This window comes from Aplidium turbinatum, chromosome 1 (assembly GCF_918807975.1).
Source record: "Aplidium turbinatum chromosome 1, kaAplTurb1.1, whole genome shotgun sequence".
Taxonomy (NCBI): Eukaryota; Metazoa; Chordata; class Ascidiacea; order Aplousobranchia; family Polyclinidae; genus Aplidium; species Aplidium turbinatum.
The window spans coordinates 26773704-26791962 of NC_137472.1; the positions used below are offsets into that span (position 1 = coordinate 26773704).

General features: G+C 39.5%; 1 protein-coding gene across 1 annotated transcript in view; it reads right to left on the reverse strand.

Annotated features, from left to right (window-relative positions):
* Positions 1-270: 270 nt before the first annotated feature.
* The window catches only part of LOC145777371 (uncharacterized), a 50105-nt gene continuing 32116 nt past the window's right edge, over positions 271-18259 (reverse strand). The window contains exons 10-22 of the mRNA XM_082588741.1: positions 17832-17945; positions 17567-17669; positions 16971-17103; positions 15955-16063; positions 14843-14960; positions 13980-14532; positions 13556-13786; positions 13191-13369; positions 10728-10807; positions 9994-10115; positions 9351-9484; positions 2008-2181; positions 271-1639 (exon numbers count right to left, since the gene is read on the reverse strand). Coding sequence (XP_082444867.1) covers positions 1132-1639; positions 2008-2181; positions 9351-9484; positions 9994-10115; positions 10728-10807; positions 13191-13369; positions 13556-13786; positions 13980-14532; positions 14843-14960; positions 15955-16063; positions 16971-17103; positions 17567-17669; positions 17832-17945 — 2558 coding nt within the window. The 3' untranslated portion in view covers positions 271-1131. The remainder of the gene's footprint in view (positions 1640-2007; positions 2182-9350; positions 9485-9993; positions 10116-10727; positions 10808-13190; positions 13370-13555; positions 13787-13979; positions 14533-14842; positions 14961-15954; positions 16064-16970; positions 17104-17566; positions 17670-17831; positions 17946-18259) is intronic.

An 18259-nucleotide genomic window follows, 5' to 3' on the forward strand; every position in this document is an offset into this window, starting at 1 on the left:
ATTATCAAAGTTCAATGCAAGAATCAACTCTCTGGCTGAGTGCTAGAAGGATCACAATGACGGTAGCCACTTCCACGTCACGGACAACGTAGTTTCTAATTGGTTCAAGATTTCAGTGGCTGAGGCAAACTTTATTCATGTTAAAGTGGCTCCCGCAGTTTTGACTCCTCTCCCCGAATGCTGCCACACCGACGCTGGAGATGATGTTAGTGTTAAATTTGCTGCATTTTCTTGTATCATACATAGCCCACGAGATATCACACATTGAGCTCTATAATTAGTGTTCTATGATAAAACTTGGTGAATAAATGCGCTTATACATGCACAGTGAACGTTAGATTATAACAAATCAATAATTGCAAAATCAGTAGAATTTTACGTCGTTTGGTTTTACAGTTTGTTGCTTCACGATACAACGTGCAGCAAGCGGAGCCATTCCACTGAAAACAAGCGGCTGCAATAAGGCACAGTTTCAACATTGTAAGACGTTCAGCTTGTGATATCTTCCACAGTTGGTGAATACAACTCATTGCAAAGGGAAGGAAAACCGATAGCACGCCGGTTTTACGTGTATAATATGTAAGCCAAGTTGTTATATTGACTGTTTCCGTGTAGAAATTTAGTAGAAAACAATTAAAAAATCTGCAGTTTCTCAAAACATGCAAGTGTCAAGTCATGGTGACAAAGTTCAATTTTCCACAGCATTTTCGTGAATGAACTCAACAATTTACGCTGCTTAAAAATGACGTGTCATGCAGCAAGGTAAAATGGATAAAGCACAAATTTCATTGTCGTGAGATGTTTAACATAGACTACAATATTCTACGATAAAGAATGTGGTTTCCAGTACAAACTCCTAGGCTTAAAAAGCCGTCGCTTAGCGAAAGTGGAGAGTTCGTCCATAAAATTGCAACTGCAATGTAAGGCACTGAGTTAACAGCCAGTTGAGAAGTAGTCAGGCCACATTACGAGACATGAACGCTTCTCAACTGGGTAGCGGGTAGCTACAAATGAAACTACATCTGACTGCGATATAAAATCTGCGTATACAGTGAAGATATTTCAACTTGATATAAAACTTCTCCTACTCGTGATCTACAATAATATTATAAGTTATGGTGACGATGCGAGTTAATCACGTATCAAATCCTGCAATTTACGATCGGGATCGATAATTTCATCTGCCCGCAATAACTGCATCTCAACCCGGCGAAGATTATTAACGATCGCCGCCATCTCCTGGGAAGTGGTCTGCTGCAGCAGAGGCACTTGGGACTTAGATATATCTACAGGTGGTGATCCGCCATGCAAAACGGCAATCTTGGAAACCACACTATCTGCTACCGAACAGAGACGGGACGACAAAGCGCAAACATTGGACAACATCAATCCATCCAAGGCCGTTCGTCCGCTGTTCCATGTCTTCCGCGGCTCGGGGCTTGGCGGGGAATCGATGCGAATTGTCCGGCGGTCGAGACTGTCGGTTTCCGATGCTGTGACACCGCTACAATCATCCACGGTGCTTGACGAGGTCATTGTAGTGTCATCCAGTGACTTGGAAGTCAGGAGTTGAATATCACGAGCAAGGTCGTGGCTCAAGCGAGCTATTTCGTCGCTCATTTCGCCATCAGGTGGCGATCTAGAGTAGTAAGAAAAGTTGAACTACGAATTCAAATACGCGAATCAAGCACATGTTTCGAAAACACTTTTTTTAGCTTTTCACTAACAATTGTTCAGAAAAAATGTTTAACATGGTTGTACTTTAAACAATCGTATCATTATTTATTAACTGTCCGAAAATTCGTTTCGCATTCACTGTCAAGTCTGTCTGGATTTAATCGATGTGATGATTAGCCTACTGTATTATCTTGACTTAAATAAATACATTTTGTCAAAAGAATTAAGCTAAATTAAGATATATTGGTTGAATCACACATTATTTTTATACAAACAAAAAAGTATATCACACATAGACATTAGACAGTGAGGTCAAAATATGAGCGTTACCTGTTGTAAGAATAATTACGATTGCTGAGCTTTCCATTGTTGTTCCGGTCAAAATCCCCTTCACATTCCGACTCTGACGTGGACAAGCAGTCGGAGGTATTGCCTTGGTGATTGTAACGACGTGGGTTCGAAACTCGGCGAATACCTTCATCTGATCCTCCATATCGACGGTGTCTGGGTTAAAGACACGGAATTGATACGGTGGCACATCACATGTGGGCCATCAAGGAGAGGTTGCAACGATATACGCCGAAATTACTCGGATACCATCGCTTGTTTTCAACAACCTTAGTTCAATGCTTTGTTAGCTGTCCTAACTCAGCGGAATAGATAATTTACAATTCGACATCATATACTTTGAAGACCAACCAGGGTTGGTAATCAAATACACAAGAATTGTAAGCTGGTATTATATTTTAAGCCCGCACTGCTAACCTAGGAGCTCGAAATGACCTGCAGCTTAAATTTTATGAATGAAACAAATTAGCAAAGTCAGGGTGACTCGTATAAAGATGCACGGCATCAAGAAAATACAAACTCAAATTTTCGGCGCTTATGATAGCATGTTTTCACAAAGAAGTATCGCATACTACAAACCAGGGGTCACCAACTGGCGGCCCGCGGGCCGCATGCGGCCCGCCACGCTGATTATGTGCGGCCCGCGAAAGGTATCAGCGTACAAGGATAACCAAAAATATTTTTCTTAAGGAGTTAAGGAGCATGAAGGCAAAAATACTTTCCGGAAAGCAAATTTTTGCTTTGCATACGATTCCACAGACCGACCAATCAGATTGTAGTTCTAGGTGGGGGTCGCTTAAAGTTATTTCAATGCGATGTCCACTTGTCCAGCCACACTGTCCCAGTGGTTAATTAAAACGTCTGTTTTCGAATTTCGGAATTGTCTATGAGCATAGGGTTGCTTGTTTTAAGTTTGTAAATGTCATGTAAACACTAGTGTGCGTTTCACCGTTATTGTGTTTCACGACATCACGAGCAGTGTTCCTTTTATGCAAGTTTTTCTTGGCAAAATAGGTCGGTGTGCCAACTCAATTTATAATAAATTGGAAAAATATTACATAAAAATTTAAAGACTTTTTCTGGTTGTGTTATGAAAATATTTAGTTTAGTACTGCAAAATGTTTTAATCAACAATTCTTGCCATGCTGATAAGCACCGCAAGTGACATTTGTCTAATAATAATCAAAGAAAGACGGTTTTGTAAACTCTCACAAAAAAGATGAAGAACCGACTCATTGCCTTTTTAGAGGGAAGACTGTTCATGAATTACGATAGAAACGTTTTTTCATTGATTTCCACAAGCGTTTGTTTCATGGTGCCTGGTTTCTTTTTCCCTGTTATTGGAGCCTATTTTTCGCTGATATGTTTGCAGGTCACGATTGTTGCCTATATTGCGATGCGTCTAACATTTCCTGGTTTACTGAAACTATTGATTGCAAGATATCTTTTGTGAAGAGAAGTGACAACACCACTCTTGCTTGGCGATAAATATTCTGATGAAACCGCTCGCCTCGCTATAAGTGCGCAAAACAAGTGGCCTCGTTTATTAGGCATTGTTAAAAAAGTCAAAAGTGTTCTAAAAGGAGCTTGGCCTGGCACTCTGGCAGTAGCGTTGTTCGATTAATTTTGTTGCTGCGGTATTCTAACATAAATATGAACAACATGTAACGCTGGATACTGGGTACGAAATGCGTTCTTTTCTGGCGTAAGAGTCAACCTACCAAACATTTTATTGGTGCGGCCCGCCACAGCTCTCCTTACTTTCTGGGTGCCCACCTACAAAAACACTTCCTAATATACAGATGTCGCATTTTAGAGGCAAAAATTAAGAGGCTGACTGATGCATTTCGCTTTCCAAACAAAAATGTGTTTTATAACCCTTCAAACGTTAATATTTGTTGAGGGAGGCATTTGCTGAATATTTCCACAACAAAAAATCTGCAATATTGCTTCAACGATGTAACAATTCAAAGATCTTGGTTCAACTCGAACCAAAGTCGTCGTTGTTATGTCCTCGAATAACACTTTCCAGCACAAGTTATAAATATTGTCCTCTCTCTCTTTGTCGTGATAGGATGGAAAATGCCACAAACGACCAAGCCAATCAGTTTTCATAGTGTTTATCGAAAAATCCTACGTTATTAATTGTTTGATACATCTTTGCAGTGTAAACCAAAAACATCAAAAGCACAAACAATGATTTCGCATTGAAATGAACACTGACATATAGAATGATACTCAATGGCCAAAAAGGGTATTAAAAGCATCTCTTTCGAGAACAGACAATACTTGTTAATGACTGAATGTTTTTGGTTCTGCTGATTCCAAGTCACGAGGTTGCATCCTTGGGTAAGACGCTTTTTACCACTTTCACAAAGTATCTATGCATGCTTGACATTTAACTATTAACAACGTTTAACAACTTATTGACTATTAACAACGTTTTGTTTGTTGTTAAAAATATGTTGATTACGATTTTTTGTGCTAACTGATTGCCCCAAGTGGAGTGAGCAGCGCAGGTATTAAAACAAGCATTGTTGCATTGTTACAACTCCTTTATACAAGTTTTCGTCCATATCTGCACCAACATAAGATCCGCCTGAATATTGGACGCATTTCTGCACATACATCTCATCCGCCATTAGTATTATGTCTTTCGATATGGCACCTTTGTTTTGAAGCAACTTAGCTGCTTTTACCGCATCCACGTTTCCGGATTTTAGTTTTGCCAATAATGCCATGGATGGAAGTGGAAGTTTTTGCAATAAAACCTTGTATGCTTGAGGCGATGTGTAGCGTAACAGAAGTGCAAATCGTATCATTTCGGATGAGTACGGAGGTCGACCTTTTGGCTTGTAATATTGTCTTCTTTGCATTTTTAGTAATAAATCACCATCTCCGCCTTCTTGCAAAGTTTGTAGATAATTTGGGAAATTTTGTAACATTGAAATGCTGGTTAGTTTTGCATTTCGACCTTGTTTAAACCATGTTGGCAATGGAACAGGGTTGCCAATAACTTGGAGTTTAACATGCAGATCATTGTCAATTTTGATCGCTTCGCGCACAACTGGAAAATCATTGACTTCATCAAAAACGAGACGATAATAAATAATGCAACTCTTCGTTTTGTAACAGGAGTAATTTGTTGAACAATTTTGTTCTGATAAGTCAGAGAAACCACTTATAGCATCTTTTTTCTCAAAACTATCAAGCTGATCTTTTTGGAAGACACGAACTTTTGGTGGTTTTCGTAATTCTGTAAGAGTGTTTAATGTTGAAGGCCTTTTGAGAGAACTGGGTGAATGAATAGAAGGTATAGGGTTTAAAGACCAAATCAGTGTTTTCCTTTTTCCATTGCTTATAAGTTTATCCTCAAAATGTTTGCAGCAAATAACAGAATTGGAAGATGGGGTCCAATTAGCACGATTAACAAACTGAATCCATTTGGGTAGTAAATCGTCCTTTTTAAAAGGGAAACGAAATGATGCAACATTTTCACCTGTGTCATAACAAGACTTGCATCCGAAAAACAACACATTTATTTACCATTTGATATCTAAGTTAAATGCTATATTGTATTACTTCAGCAGCTAAAAATAAAAAATAAATGCAATTTGCAGAATGTTAGCCTATAAACTATGCATCCTCCAACATTTCAAACTGTTTGTCATCTTTCTTCACTCTCTGCAAGACTTGTGCAATCAAATGATCATCTTGAACTACACTGCAGTAGTGTACAGTACATATCATAACATAACTGTCTTCCATACTTTCTGCAGAATAAGCTATAGACTATTATGCTATAACATTATCACAAGAAGACTTGATAGAAATTATTTAATGTGTTATTGTGAAATGAACAAGCTCTGAAAGTTCAACGGTATTCTGCATCTCTCATTTAACCAAGCAGCAAAAACTAACTAGCAACTCCAGCAAACTTAAATTGTAATGTGTTAAACTTGAATTCCTATTTCTTAGCTATGTAAATTGTAAAATAAATGAGAAACCTTTCCTTTTTGACTATCATTAAACTTGTTCTATAGGCTATTAAAGTTAGCAAAAGCTAAGTTATATGCTTACTAAGTTCAGCAAAACTAAAAGTGATCTATACTAAGTTAATTTACTCTTCAGTCTTCACAACACAACTTACTACTGCAAGCCTTTCGAAATAGCAAACTGTAATCATTTTCTCTCCGAATTAAGGTTAATCCTCTCTCGTCGTGGAGTGCATGCTAAACGATTAAGGGACCGTTCAAATATTACGTAACGCTATCGAGGGGGAGGGGGGTTATGAAAAGCGTTACGTTAGCGTCACATCGGGGGGGAGGGGGTTCAAACAAAACGTTACGTAACGCTTACGAGTAGGGTAGTTTATTTGTGCTGGCTGGTATCGTCGTTTGGATATTAAATTAAGCTGAAATCATATCCAACAGCACCTATTCAGCCCCAACAAAATCTCTATCAAGTATCAACTACGGTACTGTAATTCCCGTAATTCCATACAGGTTCTAAGTTCTAGTTCTAAGTGCTCAAAACCTCGCATTGCGAAATTGCAAGGCAGCATTCTTACATCACAAAGCTTGCTTTGATGTGAGTGAGCAACATTAGGGTTGCCAGATGGCCTTTTCTTAGGCCAAATTCCAAAAATCTGGCCTTTTTAAATTGCAGATGGCTTAAAAAAAATGATGCAGAAAATCTGGCCTTATTTGGCCCTTTTTATGGCTGCAAATTTTGACCGGTTTAGAAAGTATTATTATAAGTAAATTGCAAATAAAAGCATCACTTATCATCAGTTAAAGCAGTGGTTTTCAACCTTTTTGGTGGAACGGAACCAGTGGTGCCACTCCTAGTGTTTTTCCACTAGATCTAGTGTTTTTGGATTGCATCTAGTATTCTAGTGTTTTTTTTGCCATCTAGTGTTTTTTTTAGCGATTTAGCGCTATGTTGATGTGCATAAGTTTGGACAGTGTTCAAAGTAGCCCCACCAGCCACCTCATTTCTGTTTGGCTGCATCAATGTGTTTGTAGTGCTTTTCAAAGTGGACAGCGAGTTTTTTGTCTGGTTACACCCAATGATGACCAAATTTGAGATATTTAGCAAAAATACTTTAAAAATACACACACATGACTGTGAAAAGTGTTTAAAGTAGACAAAAGTAGGTAGCGTAGTCTACCTTGTGGTAGGCTTACATTGGATGAGTGTGGAGTTCTTTGACTACACTACCTCAGAGATTGTGAGTAATATTGCGTTTTTGACAATATATTTGCTAAGGCCAATTTCGGGGGAAATTTGGGCAAATTTTGTTCGCCCTTCCAAAATGTTTTACTCTCCTACGGCTATGACTTCAGGGCTTTGACTTTCAAGGAAATTCAGTTCTATTTTGAAATTTTAAGGACTTTTAACTCTCAATAACGCCATTGGCTGTCACTTTTGTACATTATGCATGTAAATGATCGTGTATTTATGATACTAGTGTTTTTTTTAGTCAAATCTAGTACTTTTCCATGACAAGAGAGTGGCAACATTGAACGGAACCCAATGAAACATTCAAAAAGCTTGAGGAACCCCTGTTCAATAATTTAATTACCTTACGGTATGCAAAAAACATCATTTGATTGATAAAATTAAATTAAAATATTCATGTTCAGATTTATTTATGTACAATAAAAATACAAACTGTAAAAAACCTAATAGCCTACTGGCAAAACAAAATGATCTCTAACACGTTCACGACAATTCGACCCACCGGTGTACAAACGAACTGTCTGAAAGAACTCCTTGAAGCGAAGAAAACATGTCGACAAAATTTGGCGGGAAAGCAGAAAGTTAAAGGTTATCGTACCACAAGAAAACAACAAAAATTCGAGATCGCAGCGAACGTGTTAAAGTGTAGAAAATTTATTAATACTGTAGTGGCAAACCAGAGATCCCTGTGGCAAACCTAATCAATATTTGATTATATTTAAACAATATGCATAAAATAATATAATAGACTCTCGGATTTGAATGTAAACTTGCGGAACCCCTAGACTTACTTGCGGAACCTTACGGTTCCGCGGAACCTTGGTTGAAAACCACTGACTTAAAGCCTGAACTATACCCGTTTTAATTACTAAGTAGAGACATAGAGAGTAGAGAATGTGTTAGCTGTGGACACTGGACAGTGTGGTTCTATTGAGTTGAACCGGGTGGGCTACTAAACGTTTTCAGTAGTAGGCTACATAACGTTTTAATTCCAAAAAAAGAATATAGCTAAAATTTCATGTCTCAAACGTAAGCTTTAGGTGCATACAAACCAAGATATTTTATCAGCACGTGTTTCCACGTCACAATTTTAATGTAAACTGGCAAAACGGGCTTTGTAATGGAAAAACGTCACGTGGGGGAGGGGGGGTTGACAAAAACGTTACGTTGGCGTCACATGGGGGAAGGGGGTCAAAAATTCGGAAAAACAGCGTTACGTAATATTTGAACGCTCCCTAACGCAATACGTGTGATCTTGGTGCTCGCGCAAAACACGCAGCGATTCATTTCAATGCGAAATCATTGTTTGTGCTTTTGATGTTTTTGGTTTACACTGCAAAGATGTATCAAACAATTAATAACGTAGGATTTTTCGATAAACACTATGAAAACTGATTGGCTTGGTCGTTTGTGGCATTTTCCATCCTATCACGACAAAGAGAGGGAGGGACAATATTTATAACTTGTGCTGGAAAGTGTTATTCGAGGACACAACAACGGCGACTTTGGTTCGAGTTGAACCAAGATCTTTGAATTGTTACATCGTTGAAGCAATATTGCAGATTTTTTGTTGTGGAAATATTCAGCAAATGCCTCCCTCAACAAATATTAAAACACATTTTTGTTTGGAAAGCGAAATGCATCAATCAGCCTCTTAATTTTTGCCTCTAAAATGCGACATATAAGGCTTTAACAAATTATACACCCAACTAGACATCATCATCATCCATTTTGCTTCAAAGAAGCCCTTCAAAGGTCTTCATCCCCAAACATCAGGATTGACCAGTTGTCTGCAGTGACTCCTCCATCTCTCTCTATTATTGGCATATTCAATTTTCAGGTTTCTTTTGTCATGTCATCTTTCACGGTGTCATTCCACGCTTTTTTGGTCTTTCTTTTCTCATTTTTCCTGTCATTACCTGATACAAAACTCTCTTTATCAAATTGTTTTCATCCATTCGTTCAAGATGTCCAACCCATCTCAGACGATGACCACGCAAGTAGCCTTGAATATCATCAATATACACCTAACTAATTCTATAAAGTCGACGAAATGTTTCATATCTGTACGTGACACTCACCGGTCGGGCTTTCGGCTCTCGCGCACGATCCTTCCTCCTAAACTAGTCCCCGATCTCTGGGTGACCATCACGTCACTCTCCGATGTGAGGCTCCGGCGACTGAGTGGTCGTAGTGGTGGATTGCAACCTCCGGACTGGAAAATAAACAACGTTATTAAAATGGAGCAAGTCGTCGCTCATCATTGTAGATGAGGAGGCAATACCCAAGCAGTTGGGGAAGCGATTTTACGTACTACGATGTAACATGACTTTTTACCAGATGGTGTAGAGTTGCATAAAACGTATTGCTTTTAGTTTTTTTTATTTTGCTCACGTATTGCAAGTTGTGAAAATTACTGCAAAGCGTAATAATGATGATTGTGGTGAGTTACTGCTGACGAAAGATACCGAGAAATATACAGATGTTCGAGTCTACAAAAAAACTTTTCAATAAAAAAAAAACTTCGACCTTTGTTGGCAATCAGAATCGATGGCAGGATATATAGAGCATATGACTTAAACTCCAATACAATTCAATCACTTCGTGATCTCTAAAGATCGTTATAAAAACTATCGCGTATGAAAACTATTGTTTGTTCATCAGCATTTTTTGGAAAAACTATCGACGAAACATTCGGCCAGTAACGAGAGTGGTCGTTTCTACCTTCCTTCTAGATGGCTTAGTGCGAGCTTCAACATCGGAAGATTCGGTTTCACTATTCCGTGACAGACGACGGGCGGGTGGCTTCGATAGCTCGGCCAGTCTGTCCGAGCTGCTCCTTGTGACTGCAAAGAACGTGGCGTGGTTTATCATTAAACGTAATCGCTACCCGCATGACGAGGTAGCTCAGTTTTATCATGTAGCTCCGTCAAAATTGTTCCAGCAAAATAGTTCCAATTATTTATAGTAGTGCACAGGATAAATAATAAATATCGTTAACACCGCAAAAATGCCCAGTGCTAATAGAAATGCAAAACATAGCTGTTGAGGGTTGAATTTACTTTCATACTATAGTGATGTGAATTACTAATTAATCTTTATGTATACCTAGTTAATATTTATTATTTATTATTATTTATTACTAGTTAATATTTAATATTACTAATTAATATTTATGTATACCTAGTGTGCAGTATCTTCAGCTAAGAAGATTTTAATTGTTTTGTCATTAACGTGTTCAAGAAAAAATAATGTGGTACCTACAATCCTAAAACAAAGGATTCAGCAACGCGCCAGTAAACTGATAAGCGAAACCCAGAAGCACTTGTCACGCTGTTGAATAGTTGCTTGAGCGCCAAGGTTTATGTCTGTAGCTGCAGCTAACATAGACATTAGACACAAAATGTAATTACGAAATCAGCTGTTGCAAACTATGATAAGTAAATGATCATATTCACGTTTTTTCTCTTTCTGCGATCGAGGTTCAACAGTTGACGATGATGACGTAGTGAAGGATGTGCTCGAAGCCAGTTTAGGTCTGAATGAAAGGAATATAGTAAGTTGTCACCTTGCTACAGAAGTCATGAGCTCAGTGACGTTCGGTGGCTTAAACCGTTGGGAAAGCAACTTGGAAATATGCTGCAGCAAGGTAGTAGGCACGAAGGGCGTAACCGTCGGGCGAAGCCCGAAGGCGTGTTGCCGAAGGCAACACTTCCAGCGGGGGGTCTGGGGGGCCTCCCCCAGAAATTTTTGAAAAACACTTCCAATTTGGTGCGCTCTGAGAGCATTTCCAAAACAAATCAAAAATAACAATCTGTCAAATTGTGCTTCGCCTATGTCGTGATCATACATCCATTTAATGTTTAGAAGTCATGAACAATCTTAATTTTAACGTTGCAGGACCAAAATCCTGTGTTAGACATGGAATAATAGTTGTCTAAATGTTTAATTCGTCATGAATGTTCATTCTCAGATATTCAGTTAAGCCTACACTACAAAAACTAACACTTAGGCCTAAACATTACAACCGCAAGCAATTGGTACAAAAAGCTGGATAAGTTGCCTCCTGCGTATAGAAGCTTAACGAACTAAATATTGCATCCGCACCTGAACGTTCATTGGCGAAGTAACGTTATATCAACGCTGTAAAAAGGGCAAAGGCATGGCTATGAAAGCTAGTAGGCTAAAGTACATGGCGAGGAGACATCAAAAAACAGCAACAAGCTTTTTGGCATTATGATGCTGTGCTGTGTACCGTGACGAGAGACTATTCTGACGAGTTAGTCTAGCCGCTCTAGCGAATGTACGCATTGACATCACTGGGTAAGCAACTCTAACCTTAACACATCTGATTGGCTAAGCAGCTGGTGACGTTTTGCAAAACGAGTGAGGATTGGATAAAACGATGGCGTTTTTTGACATTTTTGAACCTGGGAAAGCAACTTTGATAGTTGCTTCCCTGGAGCTTCAGTGGTTGTTTCTGACAGAAGCGTTTGCGTTAATTGGCATTTATAGGCAAGACATGCCGTTTGGTGAGGATTTAGACTACTCACAAGCGTTACGAGTAATTCTAGTCACGAATACAGTAATTTTCAAGTTAAAATAGACGTGATAAAAATAATAAGAAGTTAAACCTAGAATTCAGTCATTATATTTTGCATAGTTTTCGCTCAGGTAAGCACTGCTTTCCTTGCTTTCCCTCACCGATCGTCACTGCATGAGCTGTAGTGATGCAAGCCGCGCCGCGTACGCGGCAGCTTTTAACTTTTTCGCCGCGTGCCGCGCCGCGTGGAAGGTTGAAACGACAAAGCCGCGCCTAACTTTAAAGAAATTAAACTTTTGTAAACGTAAACTTTCAATTTTTTAAGAAAATCAGTTATGAAACTTCAAATTTAAATTGGAAACACGGATCAGTTTTTTCCCCTTCGGAAACCCTAAGCTGGAAAGCTATGCAAATGGCTTGCAGTTGACACTTGACAGGGTTTTAGGGGCTGGCTTGTGAAGGAAGCTGTACGAGTGTTTTTGGTTAATAGCCTAGCTGATAAGCTCAGCTCCCAGTTACCAGGCTATAGGCCTAGCGCAACTACCGCATTAGTTACTATAACAGTTAGCCCAGTGAGTTCAGGCTATACGTTTTACTCTTGACATCTTGTCTGTCTGTGTAGTGTGTAGTTCATACAGCCACTGACATTAAAATTGCATTATTGCTTACAAAAAGTGTTCAAAAGTTCTGATACTGGATCCAGGAACATTCTATTTGAAAAAGCATGTCTTAGAACTTAGATGCATTGCTGGTAAGAGAATATGATCTGGTTAGCCTAGTCAATTAGTGCACAACTGTACCGGTAGGTTACCAGTTATATGCCATGGGTGCTTTTTGCCACAATTGACTTTCTAAAAAATACCGTAACGCGTTAAAATATTTTTTGAAAATTTTCTAATTTGCGGTGTGCGGTGCAGTGTCAAAGTTCCAGATAAATTGCGGTGCGGTGTGCGGATAAAAATTTTGAGTTCGCTGCATCTCTAATGCGCTGTATAGTTTACAGTAGACCTTGTGCCAACACATCAACATTCTGGCTTCTAAACAAAGAACTAAACGAAGGCAACTTCATGTGACAAGACATTAGACACGTGTTACATAACAATAATAAAAAAAAAACAGTTTTCATGCACCGAGCCAGCTGAATGAAATGGCTTGCTGCCAACATCAACTGGAGGAAACCTCAAACGGTCAACCTCAAAGACTATTGTATGTGACGCCACCCCGAATCTCAACAACGGGAATTTTCAGCAAATGATAATAAGATTCTACAAAAAAAACGTTTTAAATCTGAAAATAATTTTTTTTCCTGTTGATCTGAGAAACGATAAAGCACGTCCAGGAAAGCCTGAGCTGAATATATGATCAGAAAGCGGGTTACCTTTGCCTTCCGGGATCTTTCGCCTTGCTTTGCCGCAAGAGAGTTGTCCTGGTTAGCTTTAGCGTCGGGGACTCAGCATCGGAATTAGTTCCACGTGACCGGGGGGAACGGCCCGCCGATCGCCTGCAATGGCCGGTGCTGACGCATTCGCTGTCCGACGACAAAACTGGGCGGGAAAGCTGAAATACAGAATCGATTCGTTAAAGAAATGTAAGCATGGTGGCAACTGGCTTTACTGTATCTCCGTGCCATCTATGTGAACCCGACCCAGAAACGAAGCGCTTGAATGAAACCGATCCTGAGCTGACGGCAATCAAAAGATACAGTAGCAAATTATCACGAAGTAAAATCCAACGTCTCCTCACCCGCTCCACCAATCGCTGGGATGTTCTCATCGACTTGGTCGCCGTCGGGGAACTTCGACTTGTTTTCGGCCTTGTGCTCGTTTCTTTGGGTGGCTGGGACTTCAACCTGTCGCTCAGGACTCGTCGGGGGCTGGGACGTGACCACCGGTCGCCTGCCTCTCCGTCTGTCACGCTGACCGTGCTTGATGCATCAACAGAATGTCGAGGAAATTTTTTCAATACTGAAATAACCTGAACAATGGCAGAAGAGATGTTGAAAAGGTCACTGCTTCCACATTAAAACACGTTTATCTCTAATGTTATTTCATATGTGCAAGTTTCTTTGTAGTATTGCAACATGATTTGATGCATACAATATATTTTTTCTTTGATTAGCAAAAACATCACAAAGGAATATTTTTAACAATTGTAGACGCAAACAAACCTTTTCAGTGTCTTTCATGAGGAGAGACGTATCAATGCTTACATCCACTTCTATGGATGAGGAACTTGATTCCGATGAAATGTGAGGAATCAGTTCTTCAGGCAAACCAGGAGAATCTTTTGTAAAGCTGTTGGATCGGCACACACGAGGAGTCTCTGTTGCATCTGGAAGTTGCGATAGAGGAACCACTCCGCTAGGTTTGATCTTCGTGAAACTGTTGGATCTGATGAGCGACGGCTCCGTGGAAGAATCACTAGACGATGAAGAGGATGAAGTTGAAGATTTTCTACTGGTAGAACGACCCGAAAGAGGACGGCGAGATCGTGATGGGCGATTGTTTCCACAACTCTCCTTTATCTTATTGATCGGAACTGCCATGTCAACCAGAGGAGGCTCAAACGACGTGGATCTGGACTTGAATTTATCTTGAAGAGATTGCAAAGTTGCAGCTAGATCTTGGTAGCTAGCTTTAGGTGACTGGTCACTTTTCGCTTCGACGTTTTGGTCGGCAGCGATTCGTTCTGGTTTACAATTCTTATCAATCGAAGGAACCCTGCAACAAACGAACCACTGTCTGGAAGAAAGTTGTAATGTTGTGAAATAATGGATGAAAATCCAAATGTAGTCTATAAAATGTATGTCTGAGTTGAAGATTCGAATTAAGTGAGCGCGAAGTTAAGGAAGCCAATCGTCGTGTTAATCTTCAAAACATGCAAGTGTGATTCTTTCAAACACAACCCTGTGTTTCAGTTGAGGGTCGAACCAATTCAGTTCACAAGCTCCGCAACGAGAAATATATCGCAAGAATAATATCAATTTTTACTATCTTAGTTTTTATTATATTCATTAGTTTTTCAACTTACTTTTCTTCACTTTCATCACTCAGTATGAGCTTTTGGGCAGATTTCACCGAAGAAGGGGGAACTGACGGCAATGACCTTCGAACTCGTTGACCCTCTGATCCTGACCGACTCATTCTATCTGCTCATGACGAACAAATACGCATGTTGAGTTGTACAATGTGCAGGTACTATTATATTGCCATTGCATTAGTGAAAAGAAATCATTGGCCTCTTTGAGATTATGTCATCAGTCCCATAATCTCAGTGAAGTTTAAAGAACCCTGATGAATGTTCGGACACTTTGCTTTGTTCCACCTCAATGGGCGTCGCTTGCACCCCATCAACCTGGTTCCATTGAATAAAAACCTGCCATTGGTGCGATATCGTGTTCATGACGTCGAAACAATCAGCGTGGCGACATGGAATCACGACTTTCCCGTGCTATCATTGCATTACAAATTGCGTCGCTTGCTTTTTTGTTTTATAAACATAAATTAATTCGGAATTAGCTCGAAATTGAACGCACATTCAGAAACACAACAAGATCAATTCTTGAAGTTTGATAGACGTAGTTCGACCCTTCCCACCCAGAAAATCAGTCCTTCTTTATATCTGTCTGCAAACGTTGAATCAATGCAAAAAAGGACTGATTTGCTGGCTGTATTTCTGGGGCCCGGCGAAGTCACAGTTGCAGCAATAATCCGTCCCCGCCCCGTTAGCTCAGTGATTACGCGCTCGGCTCAAGATCACGCGGCGCTGGTTCGACTCTCGGGGTGTATGCGGTTGAGCAGCACATTTCAGGACTGCTCTCCATTCAGCGGCACCTAGTGAATGGAATAGTTCCCCGGCAACAACACTTCAACAATGGGAAAACTTCACTCTGCTAATCTCGGTAACCGGCCCTGCATCAAGAGCCTCTAAAGTATGCGAAACTACCAGTAATAACCTATCAAGGCTTTGTCAGTCCGAGGATAAAGATTCAAAAACGAAACCAAACCAATAAAACGTACATTCGCTATTTATTATTATCAAAACAACAAATATTCCTTCGATTAAAAACATCATTGCGCACTCCAATTGTAGTAGACAAAAGCAAAAAAAGATTCACGGCGAAATGTTTCGCCAGAATCTACCTTCGTTTCCGTTCAGTTCAATGGGTTCGGGGGTTATTTGGTGTTGATTGACCCATTCATTCACCCAGCTTGACCGGAGTGCGCTGGCGTCGGCTGTGGCCCCTCCAATCTTAATACAAAGGTTATACTAACTGCATACTGCACAATACAACTGCATATCACGTCATTTCTGAATAAATCTAACGTCTTTCATTAAAACATCTGGCGATTATACATTAATGAAAAGTGCTCATATTTCCTCAAGGCAAACTCGTCTGGTCAGCCATCCATTGGCAGGCTGACTGCAATCTCTCGCAATCAAATTCTTTACGGAAATGACTTCTCAAATTCTTTCGGTTGAAATGTTTTAAAAAAGAATTGCCGCCTGTTTTATTTTCAATATGCACTCTTGTTGCATTGAAATGAAAAAAATTAGACACACTGCATATATTTCGAATAAAGTTGCTTTCTCTAATCCTAATAAGCAGCGATACGGTATTGGTAAGTTGCATCTGTTATCCAGACACAGCAAATATCCTTAGTGACCGCCTACAACTGTCATAATTAAATTATGAACAAGGCAATTATGATCGTATTCCAAGAATATTGATACAATGGAAATTTGAACGACAAGAGAGGGAGCATTGTACTCAGCGAAACATGATCTACAGACGACAACACGATGCAATATTATACAGAATACATCGAGCTATTGTCATTTGAGGTCGTTGACCTTTTTCTCTGCTACCACCTAGTGACCTTGCAATCAAAATGTTATCGCCACAAGCGGAAAGGTATTTGTTGTTTTAGCAACAAATGTCTGTGAGGGAGTGGCATCGGTCATGTCTTGTTGATGCTCGGTAGATTTCATATTCTGCCTGTGCCACTTCTACGTAGAGATGACATTGTGTACGGAAGTTTGTACTAGATTTTCAGCAGGTGAGGAAAGCGCTCAGAGTCGGATCTCTGAAGCGGCGACACTTGATTGAAAAAGTCACTTATACCAAATGAGACAAATGCTAAGTGCAAGTGGTCACCTGTTGAAGCCCGTCGATAACAGTGTTGCCATTTCTACCATTATTTTTTGCTTTTTCATTCTTTATGGTGTATGTTCCGTTCTCACTAACATCAGACTGTGAAGAAGATGACGAACTGCCACTACTGCTCGAACTTGAGTTAAATAAAAAAAATATTAATCAATTATCGAAAATTATTATGAAATAACAAATTTTCAAACATACTATATATTTCTAGTACACCAAATATAGTTATTACTTCCTAAAAGCTCTACAACCTGTTTTACCCAAAAAGGGGAATTATCAGAAGATCCTTATTCAAATAGAATATACTTCTACTGTTTTATATTTTTGGATAAGAAAGCGACGTATTTATTGCCATACTTTACAAGCATCCGCAAAATCAACTGTGCTGCTGCATGGAGATTATACCGAACAGCATGATTAGGTCAGAAATTAAATATACACCTACATTTGGAAGTGTACTAATTAGGAAAATTCTTTAAGCTCAAGTCACAAAAAAACAAAATGATTATATAAAAATTATAAATTTATATAAAAACAAGTCTTTCACAGAATGAGATATCAGTCAAAATGAACAGTGACGCGCGAATTACCTACTACTGCTGCTTGTGGCCGAATTCTTGGTCGGTTTTGACGGAATCTTTTCAACTACGAAATTTGATGAACTACTTGTGCGACTGCGAATTGGGGACTTCTCTAAACAGAAAGACTAGTTGAAATTTTCAGTAAACCAATCAATGTGTTGGCTAAGACCATCATCGAGCAGCGTTAAAAATCAGTTCGGAGAAGAAATCGTAGGTTTCAAGCAATCAAACTAGGTAAGTAGGTGACGAGGGCATGGCTTCACATCAAAGTTACCATTGCTCTGCTTGAGAGCTTCCTTTTCTCTGATTGAAGTTTGGATCTTCATAGCAGAAGCGATAGTTGGTTTACTCAGGCTGGGGAGGCGACTTTTGGTGGCGACAACGCTTTCTGCAAATAGGAGCAAGGAATTTGAAAAAACATCTCTTTGCACAAACATGAGCGAGTACATTATGAGGAAGACATGGCTTCGCAGTAAGAGAGAGCTTCGTTTTGCGTAAGGATTGAACTCACGAAAATAACTGAGTAACATGGCCAACTGTTTTGCTCACAACTTATTCATGGCAGCTGCTATTGTTGTTCTTGTAAAATTATGTTACTAAGATGGGATGGAGCCAAGAAGATTGAATTCAGTAATTAACACAAGAATCTTTATGTGAATTTTACGCTTTTAGAAGTCTAATTAAAGCTAACAAAGATGTCGG